Source organism: Mytilus californianus, unplaced genomic scaffold (assembly GCF_021869535.1).
Source record: "Mytilus californianus isolate M0D057914Y unplaced genomic scaffold, xbMytCali1.0.p SCAF_12, whole genome shotgun sequence".
Lineage (NCBI taxonomy): Eukaryota > Metazoa > Mollusca > Bivalvia > Mytilida > Mytilidae > Mytilus > Mytilus californianus.
Genome location: NW_026262604.1, coordinates 2,767,585 through 2,785,651, shown reverse-complemented (window position 1 = coordinate 2,785,651; position 18,067 = coordinate 2,767,585). Strand labels below are relative to the sequence as shown.

Sequence of the window (18,067 nt, the reverse complement as noted above, 5' to 3'; positions counted from 1 at the left end):
CCATTCCCGATCGCACGTTACACCATTACACCATTCCCATAACACCATACACCATAGCACCATAACCTTCTACCATTGCACCATATGCCATACACCATTACACCATACACGTTTTTTTGGGAAGTTTACACCATCCAAGGGCTGTACAACGTGTCAATATAAAAAAAAAGTAAAATTACAAAAATACCAAACTTCACGAAAAATTCAAAACGCAGAAATAAAATGATGAAACACATCAAACGAATGGCAAATAACGGCCTCGCAATCCAAATATACATATTCAAGTAAGATAACTCTTTTCATTTAAAGCGATAAAATCATCCAAAACATTATGCAGTTCTCTACAATACATCTCTTACTACATAGCAATAACTTGCGTGTATTCAACCAAATTAAGTTTCCATGTATCGTTTTGCCACATGTATATATTGCTATGAATAGACACAACTATTACTACAGAAAATCATTTGGAAATTCCAGTGAATCGGTACACGTATATTATTAAGCATGTTGGATTGTGCTGATTGATTTCTATGGTTGGCATGTTTGATGGCATGTTCCGAATATGTATAATACAAGAGATGGGAAATATACCAACGGGACATTTAAACTCATAAGTCGAAAATAAACTGACAACCCCATGAATTGTAAAAGAAGAATAATAACAAAAAAGTAAAATAACAAAAATACCAACCCCCAAGGAATATTTAAAATGAAAGTAATTTATCAAATGGCAAAATCAAAAGTTCAAACACATCAAACGAATGGACAAAAAATATGTCATATTCCTGACTTGGTACAGGCATTTTCTTATGTAGAAAATCACTGTTTTACTATTCAATTCTTAATCTAAAAAGTCGTAATATTAAAGCAGAAGTCTGTAATGCATTAGTTTGTATTTATTCTCGTAATTGTGTCCTACATATGTACAGAATAACCTACTTACCTTTCTATAATGTTATTGTTTCTTTTTTTCTTTTATTTTGTAAAGGCACTGTCTGATTTATTAAACTTAAGAATTACTTTTCTATTGCTCTTATGATATTTCATGATATTTGTTTTTCCTATTTTACATGTATGCACCAAGTTTGCATGAACGTCAAGTCTGTCAAATTATCATTTCCTAATTATACATGTTGTCCTAAGTAGTTAAATATAAGCCAAAGTCAACACTAAAGCCTTTTCCTACAAAGATGGTATGTTTTGTGTGTAAAGCTATTGTTTATGTATATTTTGTACAAAATCATGTTAAAACTACCATTTGAGGTCAAAAATATCTGTGAACTAAAGTGTTCATATTTTATTAACCTGCTCATTGTTTAAACAAATTGTCAAAGGCATTTATGTTCTATTATATTTGTTGGCGACATATTTGCTTTTATCATACCTCTTACTTTATCAAAATAAATATTTCGGAACTCAATAATCTGCATCACTTGTACCTATTTATGTTTTTAAATCCCCAACCTGATTTTATATTTGCTACCTTGTAACGTGATACAACTGTTTTCAAAATAAAGCTATTCATATTATCAAAATTAAATTAAATACCTGTCAAACATTCTTTTGAGCATAATTACTGGCCCGTATTTATTACGATTGAAAATATAAAGTTATTTAAATGCGCACTAATTTTATAACACGATTTGAATAAAGGCTTGGACTTATGATGAATAACATGAACATGTTTATACTCTTCGTGTTTCGTTGATGCACTTATTGATATAACTAATACAGGTAGCTCAATTTATTAAAAAGTGTACCATCAAGTTGTATCATGTGTGACAAATTGATGCATTGGGGATTCCTCAGAAAAAGACAAACGCAGGAATAGTCAGTTAGTTAACAGAAAAAGACCCAAGAAGGTACAGTACTTCATTAAGATTAACTTACTGTGGGATGTCAAGTTAACATACGTTTGTGTAGACTTTGTAAAAGAATCACCACGATTGTTGAAATAGTTTAATATTGATACGTCTAATATGTTATACACTTACTTGTATGTATACCATACGTTAACATCCTTTCCAACTAAAACACTTTCTTATAAGAACTTGCTCTCAGATATTACGTCTAGTTTGTCAACTTTCGTTTTTATAAACAATGTCACCTGAAAAATTGACTGAATCAATTGCAATCAAATTGAGAAAGCATTTCGAACGCACGATTTGATTAAAGGGTAATTTCCAATATCAACAGAATGTATCTGCATTTGTTCGATACCACTGCTGTTGAACTATGAGCTCCCAAGAGTATCATCAGCTAATACTGAACGTTTTTTTTACTGCCAAGAATATATTATAAACTTGTTTAACATTCAGCGTTTTTAATTTAAGAAACAATAAGATGATGATGATGATAGATGACTGCTTACATCCAGCGGCAAACTGATCTGCATATTAAGCACGAGAACAGTTCAAAAGTATATAGATATAAACCCTGCTTTGTACTAGGCCAACACTCTGAGCTGGATTTTTAACTTGCATGCTTGTTTACAATGTAACAACAGTCCACAGGAAGATATGCCACCTTACCCGCACATATTATTACGGAATCTGAGCCGACAAGACTTTGCTCTTACCATAAATACCGCGTAATTAGCAGGGACATACTAATTTTAAAGTCTTTGGTTTTATCTGACCGGTAGTCGAACACACGACCTTCCGAATTTGAGGCGAAAACGCTACCACGACACCATCGAGGCGTTCGAAAAATAATGAGAAACCAAGATTCAAACTCACTAATGAAAAATTGCCAAAAGATGAATTTGGCAATTCTTCATGGATACATTTTGGTCGTAAAGATTCGTATTTTCATTAAAAAATGTAATCGATAACAAAACTGCAAATCTGAGATCTTATATTATCATAAATAGTAGAAACGACCCTAATTTCAATTGTTTTGTTTATCTTTGTTAAGAAATTCACAAAGATATATGTTTTGGTTTTAGATTAAATGTAATTTCTGATAACTGATTACATTATAAATTAAGAAAAACGCAATGAACATTTAGGAAATTTCATAACATTGCAAGTTATGTAGATAAATTATCAGAAGTTGATAAAAAGAGTACATTATTTATGTAATGCTTTTGTGTTGTTTTTAAGCATTTCATTTGGCAATTACTTGCAATGTGCTTAGTTAACCTGCTTTAATAAATGACAGAAAAACATATGCATCGTTTGTTCTTTACATCTGCTTTCATCGTGATGTTTTAAACTTTCTTCTTTATAATTGATATATATGTTGTCAAAAGGAGTCTTTATCAATGTCATTTTCTTTAAAGTACCCTTAAGTTGCCCTTGTTTGACGTATTTTTTGCCACGGAAGAAGACATTTAAATCTACAATTAATTAGTTACCGAGTATAACGCAACATCTAAATTTATTGATTTAATATATGTTGAGTAAAACGATTCCGTCATTTTTGTACAGAAAAATAATCAAAGTGTAATTTGAAATGAACAGACATTTGTAGGATTCTTAAATTTCCGCACAATACCGTATTTACCGTAAACATTGCAAAAGGTAAATGAATTGCCGAGAGTAATAAGCATTGACAAATCGTCAAGCATCTATTCAATCTTTTGTTATAGGACATCCACTAACCGATATATTGATGTCTTTCAATTTTGGACTGTCGGTTTTTTTTCAAAAGTGTTGCTCAAAACATATTTTCTGAATAAACTAAACCAATAACAACCAAAAGAAAACTTCGATCATTTTCTCATTATTGTATGCCGTATGGTTGCCTATAATTTCGTACATCCACTTCATTTGAGTGGATAGTTGTCTAATTGGCAATCATACCACATCTCCCTATTTTCCTATTACAGGTCAAGAATGGAATGCTAAGGATCTAAAAAGCATATCAGTAATCATCTAATGTAAACCTAGCCTGATGAATTACAAAGACATATTCAGCTTTGATACACAGATTTAATTCAAATTTATCAAATGGTCAATGCAAAATATTCAAGGTGTGCATTTGATGTTCAAAAGTGCAAACGGTTAAGTACAGTCCTCCTTTCCCAGTACATAAATTGCAGACAAAAAAAAAAACACATACAGAAACAAATAAACAAACAAGCAAACAAATAAAATAAAACAAAAAAAAAACAAAAAAAAATTAAACAAATTGTTACACTCTCTCGTATTTTAATTAAAAAAAGCTTATGTTCTGAAACTGTCTAGATAGAACAGAAACAAGGAAAATGACAATCCAAAATTGACATAGCTACAGTGTCTACATTTATGGTGTGTACACTGTCTCAAAATTAGACTTTATATTTAATTGGACGTAGATTTCAAGTTACGGTAACATAAAGCATTTAAGTCTTTTTGTCTTTATATGCATTGGATGACGGTGTAACAAAAAGGAAGGTTAACTTTCTTTCCATTTATCAGTTTATATTTTGGAATTCATTATCTTGTTATACGTCAGCAAGTAATGTTTCATGTTCTACCTAACTCTGAGAACGGGTAACTTGATATACAATTTATATTTAAGAGAAAAATAACATAATTATCCCTATTTTAAGATCAAATTTCAATATAAAAACTGAAAATAGACTCCTGCCTACACACACATTCGCGCCATCCCCTTGACACTGGCATTTGTGATTTTTTGGACATTATAAAAATTCCTCAAAAATTCCCAAACAATTGAAGCGTAAAACGACTTTGAAAATTTTTAATGTGTATGTTTAACCATGAAAGCAGACTTATGACGTCATACTGTAATTAGGTACAAAATACAAGAACTATGTTTTAGAATATATATTTTTTATTTCAATCAGTTGACATACTTTTTAACATTACGCGACTAGGTTTAACAACTAACACTTATGTTACTTTGTATCAACTATTGTTATATAATCATGAAAACAATAATAAATTATCAAAAGGCTCCTTTATTATTGTATTAAACTTACAAAACGCTCGAAATGCTTTTTAATACTACGCGTTTTCAATGTTTTCATCGTGATGCACTTATAAATATATCATATCTATATTTTATTAAAAAATAAACTGATATTCCTTTTGGATTTTGTAGGGTTGGATCATAAAACATTTGATTACAACTTCAATGGATTATTTATACATTTAATTGATACTATTGAAAATTGTTGAAATGCATAGTTCAAATTCTATCCTTTTATGACTCTTGTCAAATAGTTATAACGATGATATCTGATTTTAAATATCTTTGTTTAGTATTTGAAAAGTCTTTGTATTTGATAGTCAAGAAAAGTCTTTGTATTTGATAGTCAAGCTTTATAACTGTTTTGTTATTTTTTCAATAAATGCCATTTAATAATATATTCCGTTATACTATCATCTTAACTAAGTTTTTAAATTGATATCTACAGAAACACTTCGGAGAATGAATGACCTTTAAATGTATGTGAATATAGATATGAAATAATTTGAAACTTTTTTCGATATTAAACAAGAGATTTTCAAAGTCAAATAGTTTTGTGTGCTGCGATTTGTGATTTATATAAAAGGGGTTCGCGTTTCCAAAAAAAGTAATAACTAAAATACAGAGAAATCCAAGTTCAATTCGAAAAGTGGGAAAGTCCTTCAAACCTTACAAAATTAATCTGTAGAACTTGTGTTGGTGGTTTGTACTTTGTGTCGATCTGATGAGTCCAGCCTAACTGTTTTATATTTGGTCTTATGTAAAAGTATTGACCAAAGAGTAATTCATTGACCCAAGAGTAATTTTGTTCTTATTAATTGTGGAATCATCACCGAAATTTGTATTTCCCATGAGCAAAATGACGGTTGCAACAAGTTGAGCAGGGTATGCTTATCCTTCCAGAGCAACTGATATCATCCAAAATGTTTGTTGGGGTTCCTATTCTTTAAGTTATATATCCAGTGTTTCGACAGCTACATGTATATAGGGTCTTGTCATGATCAAAGGCTACAAATCCGTTTCTATTGGTAATTCATTTGAGATTCAGTATGCTAGAGATTTTATTGTCTTACATTACCACATTTTGAACAAGACCACACTGCATTGAGTTTATTGACGGAATAATATGTCATCTACGTATTGGCAATATCGTTCATCCAGTTTTGCATCCATCAATTAAACACAAAAACCTCAATCCCATGGAGTCTTTCAATATGATTGTATAGGGACAGCAATATGAAAAATCTTCCTTAAACAATCTGTGCTTTCTTAGATTTAATGAAAGTGTCGTTACCTTTTTCTTTGTCAATCTTTAAGTATGTTATCCCCGGCTTAGTATATTTCTAGGATTTTGATTGGATAACGCACGTCGTTACAAAACCCATAGCCCCTGGGTGTTGCTAACCCATATACCCGGACGTTGCTATCCATTACTCCGGGGGACGTCACGCGCGTTTCTTAGTTCCATGGTTGTTCCTCGTGAAATATAGATTTCTGTAGATTATTCATGATGTCTGTAATTAAATATGTAATCCACTAACAATGTTATCTTATTTTGTCGATCATTTGCACTCATTTTAGTAAATGCATCACTTGGCTGCCACATTGTCTATGAATGGGACTACTGACCTAGCTATGCAAATGACCCACGTTGACGTCACAACGTCTATGATGTAACTATCACAACATTGAGCGTCCAAATTCGACCCACTCCAGTTTCTCTGTCTCCGTATTAAAAACGTCTTATATTTGACTACCTGTAGGGTTCTACCAAAAGTAGTACCCTACACCCCGTAAAAGATATGTCAAATTATGTCAAATTCCTAAATTTCAATAAAAGATTTTTAGAAATTGAAAAAAAACGTTGCTTTCACGTTACACTTTGTGGTCGAATTTCTCTAAAAATCGACAGATTTGGACTAAGACCGGGGATAAATTCGTTATCTACGTTCATATCCGTAGATATGGATATTTTAACACCCTTCAGTACCCTGTACACCCTTCGGCTTCGCCTCAGGTTGTACTTGGATACTTCAGGGTGTTAAAATATCCATATCTACGGATATGAACGTAGAAAACTTATAATACTATCCTTATCCATCATGTGGTAAAATAATGTTATTCAATTCAACGTGAAATTCATTCATCTCATACAAAAGTGTAACAATCAATTAAATTAAAATGACAATTTTGGTAGTGCAAATCATGTGAATGTCTTCTGATAACACTCGCTATATTTCTATTACATCACGATGTCCCGTTACGCTATTTGCCCTATAATTTCATTTAAAAATTTCAATTAATATTAAAAAAATCATCTTACATTCACAGGGATCTCAGCATATACAGGGGTTGAAAACTTGATTCAATCAAATTGCACAAATTTCAAAAACAATTGCAAGATCCGTTTATATTACGTGTTAGATGTACGGGATGGAAAATATATCAGATTTGTAAAAAAAAATCTCTTTCAAATAAAAAAAGAATAAACATATTCGTTTTCGATAATTTATCAAACGTATACATGTACTCTGGATTTATTTTTATCTGTTTGGTACCAAATTTCGTGGTTTTGCCAAAGTCTACATTCAAGTCTAGAGAAAATTTGTAATTCGTTGAACATTACACTTTGTGGTTGAAGTCTACCGACGACATACACGAACATTGCTGTCCAAACAATTATAATGAATCTACAGTATGTTTGACATGTTTAAATTGTTTCTGTTTCCGATTCTCTATTTGCAAAATATATCGAACATAAAATTTCAACCTCGAAGTCAATAAAAATTAATTATGAATGATTTAAAAAACTTGAAAGTTAAGACATATTTTTATTGACTAATTAATATCAAAGACAAGATAATTTTTTAAACAAATTTTAAGAACTAAAAACCTCAAACGTTAAATATGCTTTATTATGAAATCAACCATTGATAAGGAGACGTGGAAATACAATCATGCCTATATTTAAAGCTATTATAAATTACTTAAGTACACACTTACGAGATGAAACCTTGCATGCAGGGTATTCATTTATAATAATATAAATACATTTGATATACTAAGGAATAAACTTAAAATTTGTTCATGCAAGACCTGTTTATGTTTAGTGTTTCAAATTGCACCTTAGGAATTAAAAATGATATTTCAAAATGCCAAATATGGAATTTGACATCGTTAAAATATTGTGTGATATATAGAAGTGTAACTCCTGTCAGAATCGTAATTTAATTTCGACAAGAGACAGAATTTCCGAATGAGTCAGCCAACGGAACACAGAAATAGTGAGGAAGGTATTTATTTCATTTTTCATCAAATGAAAATAATGGTTAGAGATTTAAAATATTGTATACATGACTACGTTATAACAGGAAACAAAAGCGCATCATAAGTAAGTCTACATATCAAACTACATATATTGCTTTTGGTAGTTATTTGTCTTTTTACTTTTTCTTTAAAAGTTCTGAATCAGTCACGATTCAGACAGTAAATACAAGTCTCAATAAATATTTTGGATAACAGATATCAGTATGATGTTAAATGAATCTTATTAATGTATTCTGGTATTACTAAAACAACCCTGAAAGTGGTCCACATTAAGAACCAAACCATGTTAGTATAATTCTAGATTTTGAAACTTGATGCAGGCTGAGTATTTACAACAGAGACTGCATCCAAAATGATAAGTAATGTGCGATTTGAGCTAGTTTAATTTTGAAATTTCACAGGGGACGAAAGTTAAGTTATTAAAACAGAGACAGCGTAGACATACATCCTCAATGAATAAAACTGTTTGACATGAACTGATTACCACAGAGGATGCGTATATATATATATATATATATATATATATATATATATATATATATGTATACCATCTTTTCCGCAAGTTTATTGTTTTCATTTTGATATTAAATTAATAGTTAAGATCCATTTTGTTACATCTAGTGATCCGTTTATTTTGGCAATCGCCAATGGCAGTCAGCAGGGTTTAAGAACATCCGTTGTTCGACCTGCTAGTCAAATGCGTTTTGTTAAAATATACTTTTTCACTTTTTTGGTCTTTTGGAAAATGTTGTTTGTAATTAATTTATTACCAAACAGAAAACAATAAACTAGCGAAAAAGATGGTATACCGCAAACATGAGGTGCAAAATTGTGCACACCATATCCGGATTTCGACAATCAATGTCTCTCCAGTGATGTTAGGAATCGAAACGGTATTTGGAAGGCCATATAATTTACCTCAATTTAGGATAGACTCTTGAATTTTGAAAGAGTCGAAATAGGATGAACGGATCATATAAACCCGAAGGCAATATAATACAAGCCCAAACGAAAAAATATAAAGGAGTCTAAATTGAAAAAAACGTTCAAACCTATGATTACGTTAAATAAAAACCGCTATTTGTATACGTGTGCATCAAGCAAATGAAATTTCTTCGTAGAGGGGTCTAAATACAGCACAAACAACATTTTCCAAAAGACCAAAATAGTGAAAAAGTTAATTTTAACAAAACGCATTTGATATATATATATATATATATATACATAACTATTCTAAATATCAGCACAACAATATTTAATCTGCAAATTTGCAAAAGCAAAGTTTTGTTCTTCCCTCGCCGGGATTCGAACTCATGCTATTGAGATATCGAAACAACAACACATGTACTGTGTCCAGCGCTCTAGACGACTTGGTCACCCAGACTGAACAAATATATATATATATATATATATATATATATATCTACTTGCCACTATGCATCATGTAATGTGTTACAACCCTAGATAAATCCGACGAGAAAAGGCATTAAAATCAACCACCGAAAGCTATATTATAAATGTAGCCTAGGTGGTTGAGTCATCTAGGGCACTGAACACGGTGAAGGCGGTGTTTCCACGATGTCACAGAAGCAAGGGTTTGAATTCCGCTGAGGGAAGAACAAAAAATTGCGAAGATGTCTCAATCATGATAAACTTATTACTATATTATTTTTTATTTGGTACAGAAACCCCTCTATTACAATTTCAAATTTGAACTTAAAGTAGTAGTAAAGTTGAACAATCAAATATTTGGTTACACGTCCAATAGATTAAAGTACACAATTGTTATTGAAAATTGTTGAAATGTATTTTTCATTTCTATTCAAATGACTGTCAACTTCTTAAAAGGAAGATATATCATTTTAAATATCTTTGTTTAGTATTTTAACACTCTTTGTATTTGATAGTCAAGCTTTATAACCATTTGATCTCCACTTTTATTTTTTTACAATCAATGTCAACTAGTTAACCAATACGTTTTTACTCCAAGGGGCAGCCTCCAACACTAGAAAATATACTAACATCCTTTTTGTTTATAAACGCCATAAACATCAATTATTTAGAATCAGATACTTTTGAATAGTCAGCCGTATGACCTAATCTAAGACGATCGTTATTATCAAGTAACCATGTGCTTCATGGCGGTTTCTACGAGTGAAGCAGGATGTGTCTACTCTCCCATAATGAAAGGGTCATTTTTTATGTCAATCTGAAAATACGTATACATGAAGTATCCTCATCAATCATTTGGCAAAATAACCTTACTTAAATCAACGTGTAATTCGTTAAGCACCTAACATCAGACACATAAAAGTATCAAACAATGAAATGTCTCTCGATTACATTCGCTATTTTTTTTACATAATAATGTCCTCGTTTCTGATGTTCCCCTTTAATTTCACTTACAGATTTCAATTATAATTACAGAAATTAATGGTTAAACCTGATCCAAACAAATCAAAACATGTTTCAAAAATACTTTGAAACAGAGGTTTCTGACGTTGAAAAAAAAAGATTTATACAGGGAGCCTAATGTATGGTCTTGGTAGCCAACTCTCGTATCGTAATGCCTACACTTGTCTTTTATAGCGTGATAAATAGAATCAGTTTATTTGGGGAAAATAGCCATGACGTATGGAATATAATTCAAAAGGATTAGCTGATAGTTTCTAAAGTCTTTTTCATAAAAAAAACTCATCTTTTTACGTCCCATTAATCTGACCAAGCTAATAAACTCTGTAGTAATTACACGTTCGTTCGTGAATTATCTTTAACATAAAAGTCAGATTGTTTAACCCTAAGTTGTTCGATAATTCTTCTTCTTCTAATGATTTACCATCGGGATGCAAGGCATGTCAATAATTCATCTAATTTCAACCATGTGTACATTCATATTTATATGAGAAGAAAAGAAATTTGACCCCAGTTTTTTTTTGGAGGTTCGTGTTGCTAAGTCTTTATTTTTCTATGTTGTGTTTTCTTTTTTAGGCATGGCGTTGTCAGTTTATTTAAGGAGTTTGAATGTCCTTTTGGTGTCTTTCGCCTCTCTCCTTTTCTACATTTATCGGAAATTATAATTTAATTTTAATTTATCTGTTTATTTACTCCTCGAAATATAGGATCATATGATTTTTTAGCCGTCATGCTATTTAATATCATATCGAAAGAATGATTTGGTTTACTATTTAGAAAGACAAAATTATCTTTATCTTTTAGATTAAATAAGAAGAATGGTTTCAAAAGAAGAAAATGATAGCAGATGGCTATTTGACGTCCTTGATATCATTGGAGCGAATGACGAATTTCGGAAGTCTTGTCAACGAGCACACATAATGCAAGAGATTTTTATGACTTTCCAAAACCAAAATAGCATGTATTTATTTGGAAGTGCTTGTGAAGGCTCAATTACACCAGGTAACACTTATGTTATTGTAAGAGAATGCTACCTTATTTTTTAATTTCACAGTGCAACTTAATACACACACTTGTCTAACTAGAAAGAAGCAATAGTGTGTGTATTATTGTTCTCTATTGCAAAGCACAAAAACAGATTACAGTAGACACTTCACCACAACAATAACACGATTTTCAATGTCGATTGTAGCTGTTTTACTGTGTTTGGTGTCACTTTCACCAGAAAGGCTCAGAGACAAACATATATATCATACAATAAAAAAACATAAACAAGGACTTCGTAAATCTTGAACCAAAGACAACTTCGTGCATACAATAACATAATTATATTTCACAATATAAATTAATCACAAATTTCGATACTATATTGTCTGTAAACAATTCATATTTTCGGTATATACACATACAAAATATCGATCTAAAATCAGTGTAAATAAATCAATCATATATATGATAAATCAAACAATCATATTTTAAGAAATTATTAAGAAACGCATCATAAGGTTCAGACAAATTGACTGTACTTGAATTTAGCTATCTTGTTTATGTCCTTTTTGCGACTTATTGCCTCTAACGTTCCAACGTATTTGAGAATCTCGACTTTTCAAAAGGTCAGCTTTAAGCATTTTAACTGAATGCATATGCATAAAAGCGATTCGTCAGGAATGCTCACTGCCGAATTTTTGACACCAAGGATGCCTTTATAGTTAAAAAATTTATAAACGGATAATTTTAGAAAGACTTGTAATAATCATGTCGTACCGAAGTACTGACGTCTTAGCTGACGATACCCTCCGCGACTGATAGTCCATTAGACGTGTAAAACCGGAACAGTTGAAGAGCTTTATAACAAAAATTTACCCAAAAATACCCACATCCATCTAAGGTCACCATTGCCTGAGGGAGTTGAACCCTATAAACAGATAATTTTAAAAAGGTGAAAGATAAAATAAATGATTCAACTTGCGATTTCAAGTTTAATGAATTATCCTTTTTTAAAACCTAACTCATTACGTCATTAAAGTTTTACTGATTTTTAAATCGGTACATTTAGGAAAAACCCTTTCTATGTGGTTTTACATACTAATGATAAAGAATATAAGTAGATCGTTTCCATTTTATTGATATATCGATAAGGTAGTTTGTATTTGAATCGTTACTGAAATATATTTGTTGTTATTAAGTTTTGTTGGTATAGTAGGTCATTGCGCAAAGATACTTCTATATAGTACAAAAACCGATGTTATGTATAGTACCGCATGCTTTTCATGCTTTCAAAAGAACCGGACAAGAATTTTAAGCTAGCTTTCGGTAAAGTAAAGCATTATATGACACGATATAAATACTCTTTGTGTCTGATGAGTAAAATGATGCGTTAGATGAATAACTGGTACTGTATATACAATATACATCATTTTGTGTATTTCACCTTTTTGTGAGCTTTTTCGCAAGGCGGGTAATGCATACAATGCTTGATACCTTTATTCTGTCGAAACATCTGTTCTCGCTCCCTCTTAGAGTGGCTGGCATTCCCTCAAATTTTATCCCTTTATTTAAAAATAAAAAATAAAAAAAAAATAGACAGAAAGTAATATATTGTTTCTTCTTACTTGTGTGCTGTTTGAAATAAAATAAAAAAATGAATAACACATAACGGCCTCTGATGACTTCAGTTAAACCACAAAAATAACAGAGAGCAAAACGAGGAAAAAAATATAGATTGTTTTTTTTTATTTAATAGTAATTAAGAGAGGCGGTAAACACCAAATAGCTTTGCAAATTCATCAATCGGAGAAAACTAACAATTTCATGGCAAAAACACGAACAACGATTTAAAGACATAAACAGTATTCAAAACATAACATATACAATTTAAGACTGAACAATATGAACCAAATCAAAAACCAAGAATAATCTAGGGTGATATGGGGGATTAACATATTTTGCTGCACTTTTTGCACTCACTAGCTTTTAAATAATATGGTTTTATGATGAATCAGTTGTAATTACTAAGCTTGCTACAGTTACTATATGTTTTTATTAAACTCAAAACGTATATTGACATCGAAAAAAAGAATTCCATTAGACCGATATAAGTATGCATTTGTCTCATCAAAATACTGCTTAATACTAAAAGTTGAACTTGTGCTCTTTATCTGAAAGACATATATAAAATATGACAAAAACAACACTGAAGCTAGAAACACATAACCCAGGTTTCAAATAAGGCAATCTGCTAGGTATGCAAATCATGCTTTGTCTGCAGACATCGTTTATTGACAGTTAAGGAAGTCGGTTACTTGGCATACCAGGAACGATACTCATGTGTTGACTGCCATACCCCTATTTTACATGTTTACCTATTATGTCTGTTTGTTTTATTCACGCATCGTTGTCGATATAATGGAATTTGATGCGACTGTCATACAAGAGAAAAGTTTAGCGCTATAAAACCAGGTTCAATCTACCAATTTCTACATAAGAAAATGTCTGTACCAAGTCAGGAATATGACAGTTGTTTATCCATGAGTTTGATGTGTTTGTGCTTTTGATTTTGCCATTTGATTAGGGACTTTCCGTTTTGGATTTTCCTCGGAGTTCAGTATTTTTGTTATTTAACTTTTTTATGTATTAACACAATACTTGAAATTTACAGGTCATGAACAAGACGCAGATTATATTGAATGTGATGAAAAATTCCCTGTCATCGAGGACATATCAAAAGATAGCAGTCAATACCAGGCTTCTTTATTGGTTATTACTGAAGAAGATACACCAGTTGGATACGTCAAGCTACAGCTTGTTATAGAAGGCACACGACAAACAGTTATGAATTGGCCGTACTTACAACAGTTTGTAAGAAAAGATATTGTCATACTTGATAAAAATGGGCGAATACTTTTATTCGATTTGCCGACACAATACCGTGACGGTATATTTTCAAGAAGAAAGAATAAGCCTGCTTTAACCATTGAAAATATGAAAATGGATTTGGTTAGATCTTATCGTTGCACAGCATGGCCGACGATCGCAACGGAATGGCTTACCCGACGTAGATGTTACGGATGGCCTACAGAAGATACGATTCAAGAGATGAAATCATTTGGGTTCTTTGTTATCAAAAAAGGTCACCCTTGCTCACCAGAAAAAGACTTAGAATGGAGAATATCTTTTTCTCTTCAAGAACGGAAACTAATGTTTAGTCTAACAGATGTTCAATACAAATGTTACATTGTTCTTAAAATGATTAACCGAGACGTAATCAAATTAAACGAGTTCACTTCATACCATTGGAAGACTTGTTTATTTTATGCTATGGAACAAAATGACAGAAATGTATGGGAAAAAAGAAATCTTTTTTATTGTGTCAAACTGTGCCTCAAACAGATGTTAAAGTGGTTAAAATGTGGGAATTGCCCAAACTACTTTATTCCAGGAGACAACTTATTTGATGGAAAACTGAATAACAATCGGAGATTAAAAGCAGCAAACGAAATAGAGCACGTTTTAAACATGGGATTTAATTGTTTTCTCCGCGTAAAATCTAATGATATATGCAACTATTTGCAATCTAGGGAATCTCTTGAACGGTCTAAACGGCTTCAGTCACACAGTAAGGACGTATACGAAAAAACCTTAAAACAAAATTATCTATCTAGTTTCGCATCCTTGTTTAAAGTTTTTAATCACAACATTCTTCAGCATTATTATTATCAATCCAATGGAAACACTGATATTTTCATTAAGTATCTGTGGGATACACTTGAACATATCAAAGAAGTCAGAACGGTTACTGAACACACAGAAGAAGAAACAAGAAGTGTTCTTACCTTAATGATACCTCATATCTTAACGTGTTTGGCTAGTAATATTTCAGCAATGGCTATCCAACATCCAAATCCACAGGTTCGTGATTTTCTTTTATTTGGATCTTTTACATTTTTTATGCAAGCTGGTTTATTAGGCCGTCTAAAGTTTATATCCGTACTGTACGCTATTCAGTTGTATAAAGACTGTGAATGGTGTTTAGACCAATTGGATGAGGAACATATCAAGATTATACCATCATTGTGTTTTTGTAGATTTACAATAAAAGATATAGCAATGACAGTGGAAAATATGTTAAATACTTCAATTTCAGACGTGGTGACGTGCATTTGTTTCTTACCGTCTGAACTTAAAATCACCCCGCATGCTTTGAAATATGAAATGTTCAGATATTTTGGCATTAGTTTAAAGGGAAACGAAAGAGCAAACATCTTTAATCGCTGGCATTACAGGGCTGTTTGTGACTGCAATACTTTCTTTTTCTTCCTCAAATATTTAATAAAAATGAAGCTCGGGAAGGTCACAGAAGCTTATGACACTCAAACAACTTTATCAACATTGGTGACAAAAACCACGAATGTCAGACATATTGATGTAGGTTGTAACTTGATTGCCTTTAATTTCTGTTCAGTGGCACCTGTAATGTTACTTTATTTGACGACGTCATGGCTTTTTATGACAAAGTCTTTGGAACAAATGACTTCGAGATTGAGTACCAGACCACTTACAGGTGATTTGAAACAGACACAGTACCAGTTCAATGCTGCAAAGTTGCACGCGTTGGTGCTTTTGTACAATACATGGTTTGCAAGAAAGCCGCCTAAAATCAATTTCTGCTTCAATTGTTTTGTGTTTACATACGTAAAACTACAGACATGTAGCATGTGTCAAATAGCGACATATTGTTCAGCACAATGCAAAAGTGACAATTGGAAGATTCATAAAAAAGTTTGTAAAATTGTAAAATTGAAAGTAGACATCAATAACCATGTCAATGGATAACATTTTCGATTACTATATCTGTGGTCAGTGTTTTAGAAAAAAAAATCGTACGCAAATTCAGCCGACGATTCAAAACAGTCACTTTTTTTTTGTTTAGAAAACATTGTCAACAAAACTAATTGAACATTCATAAAGCTTTTTTAGAAATTGCAAGAATGTATTTTCATGTTTCATTTTTTTTCATTACAATAATTATCTATACATTAAAGGAGCATTGGCTGTCAAATTCAGGATTACCGATTTGACTCAAATTCTCATATTTGATTTATAACATACTAATACGCATATCAAAATTACTAAAAAGTTATTAACAATACATGGACTTGATAAATTTATCAGCATTCATTTCGTGTGTATTTTTTGTGTAAACGTCATCTAATTGACCATCGATACAACCTCCGATAACTGCTGATGGTCGTAAAACCCGGTACAAACATATTTAACATAAATATAAATAGATTGCGACCACGTGTAATTGGATTTTTCAAGGTCTGTTTGATTTCATATTGTATGATAAAAAGTATGCTAATCACCGTTTTTACCTGTATAAGAATGATTTTTTGTGGATCCAATCAGTCAACCAAATGGTTCATCCTTGTTTTACTTTCAATGTTGGCATTATTTTCCTTTTAATAGGTGAATACATGCGTAACCCATATCCAGCTAAGAGGTTAAATTGAAGGCGACATGAATACGGATTTAATCAGGTCGAATTATTCGCTTGCGAGTGAATAATTCATCAGCGCTGTTTTATAGCTTATTTTGACAAAATTTAACCAAACTTACTGCTAAAAGCGACTTAGTATTTCACTATTTCACTTTCATTAATGATTGGAAAAAACAAAATCATATCTATTTTTTTTTCTATATCTCGTAGCTAATGCCTCTTTAAATTTTACGGAACAGGAATATAAGGCATTCATCATCAATTACATTGAAGGAGTGAATGAACGAATCATTTAAAAACAAATGAGAATATAAATCAATGTAATGAAACAGTTGTATTGTATCTGGTAACTTTACGACATAAAATGGAAAAACATGATTTCTTATTCTCTTGAACTTAAATCTTTATATTTTTGTTTCAAATACTGAATTTCGGACGGTAAATTCTGGCGATTTATTTTGTGTTCATATAATTTATAATAGCACTAAATATAGAGCACCTCATATCAAATGGTTGTTTTTCACCATTAGAAATGGGGAAACTAATCAAAACTCCACAAATGACAGTGAGGTCTTTATACGTTTTGTTAAATTAAAGTTATGTCATGTATTGATTGCACCAATATCTGTTAACATAGTTTTCTAAAAATGAATTGTAGTTGCTAAATTACGTAAACCATCTACCCACGATTGCCTGGCTAACTACTGATGCAAATATAAGGATCTAACTTTAACGTTATTCACCAAACAATTACAACATTGACCGAGTAAAACAAAGCTATGATAATATAACGTCAATACACCTGTTTAATTTGAAAATTAGTCGTCGAAAACACGAAGTGTAGCTAATGTGCCGAAAGAATAGATTGTACCATAGCTGACATTGTGTTAGACGACAAGATGAAAA

General features: G+C 31.5%; 1 protein-coding gene across 1 annotated transcript; it reads left to right on the top strand.

The window, feature by feature from the left end:
• The first annotated feature begins 1,646 nt into the window (after window positions 1-1,646).
• LOC127721209 (uncharacterized) lies at window positions 1,647-17,539 on the top strand. Its single transcript, XM_052227892.1, has 3 exons — window positions 1,647-1,865; window positions 11,467-11,664; window positions 14,321-17,539. Exons 2-3 carry the CDS (start codon window positions 11,481-11,483, stop codon window positions 16,492-16,494), a joined length of 2,358 nt encoding a protein of 785 aa, XP_052083852.1. The 5' UTR covers window positions 1,647-1,865; window positions 11,467-11,480; the 3' UTR covers window positions 16,495-17,539.
• Window positions 17,540-18,067: the final 528 nt, after the last annotated feature.

What these genes read in the sequence shown, in the direction of transcription:
- LOC127721209 (XM_052227892.1), top strand. Translation starts at nt 11,481, where the DNA reads ATGGTTTCAAAAGAAGAAAATGATAGCAGATGGCTATTTGACGTCCTT. An exon ending in TGAAGGCTCAATTACACCAG is followed by an intron (nt 11,665 to 14,320) that starts GTAACACTTATG and finishes TGAAATTTACAG; the next exon opens with GTCATGAACAAGACGCAGAT.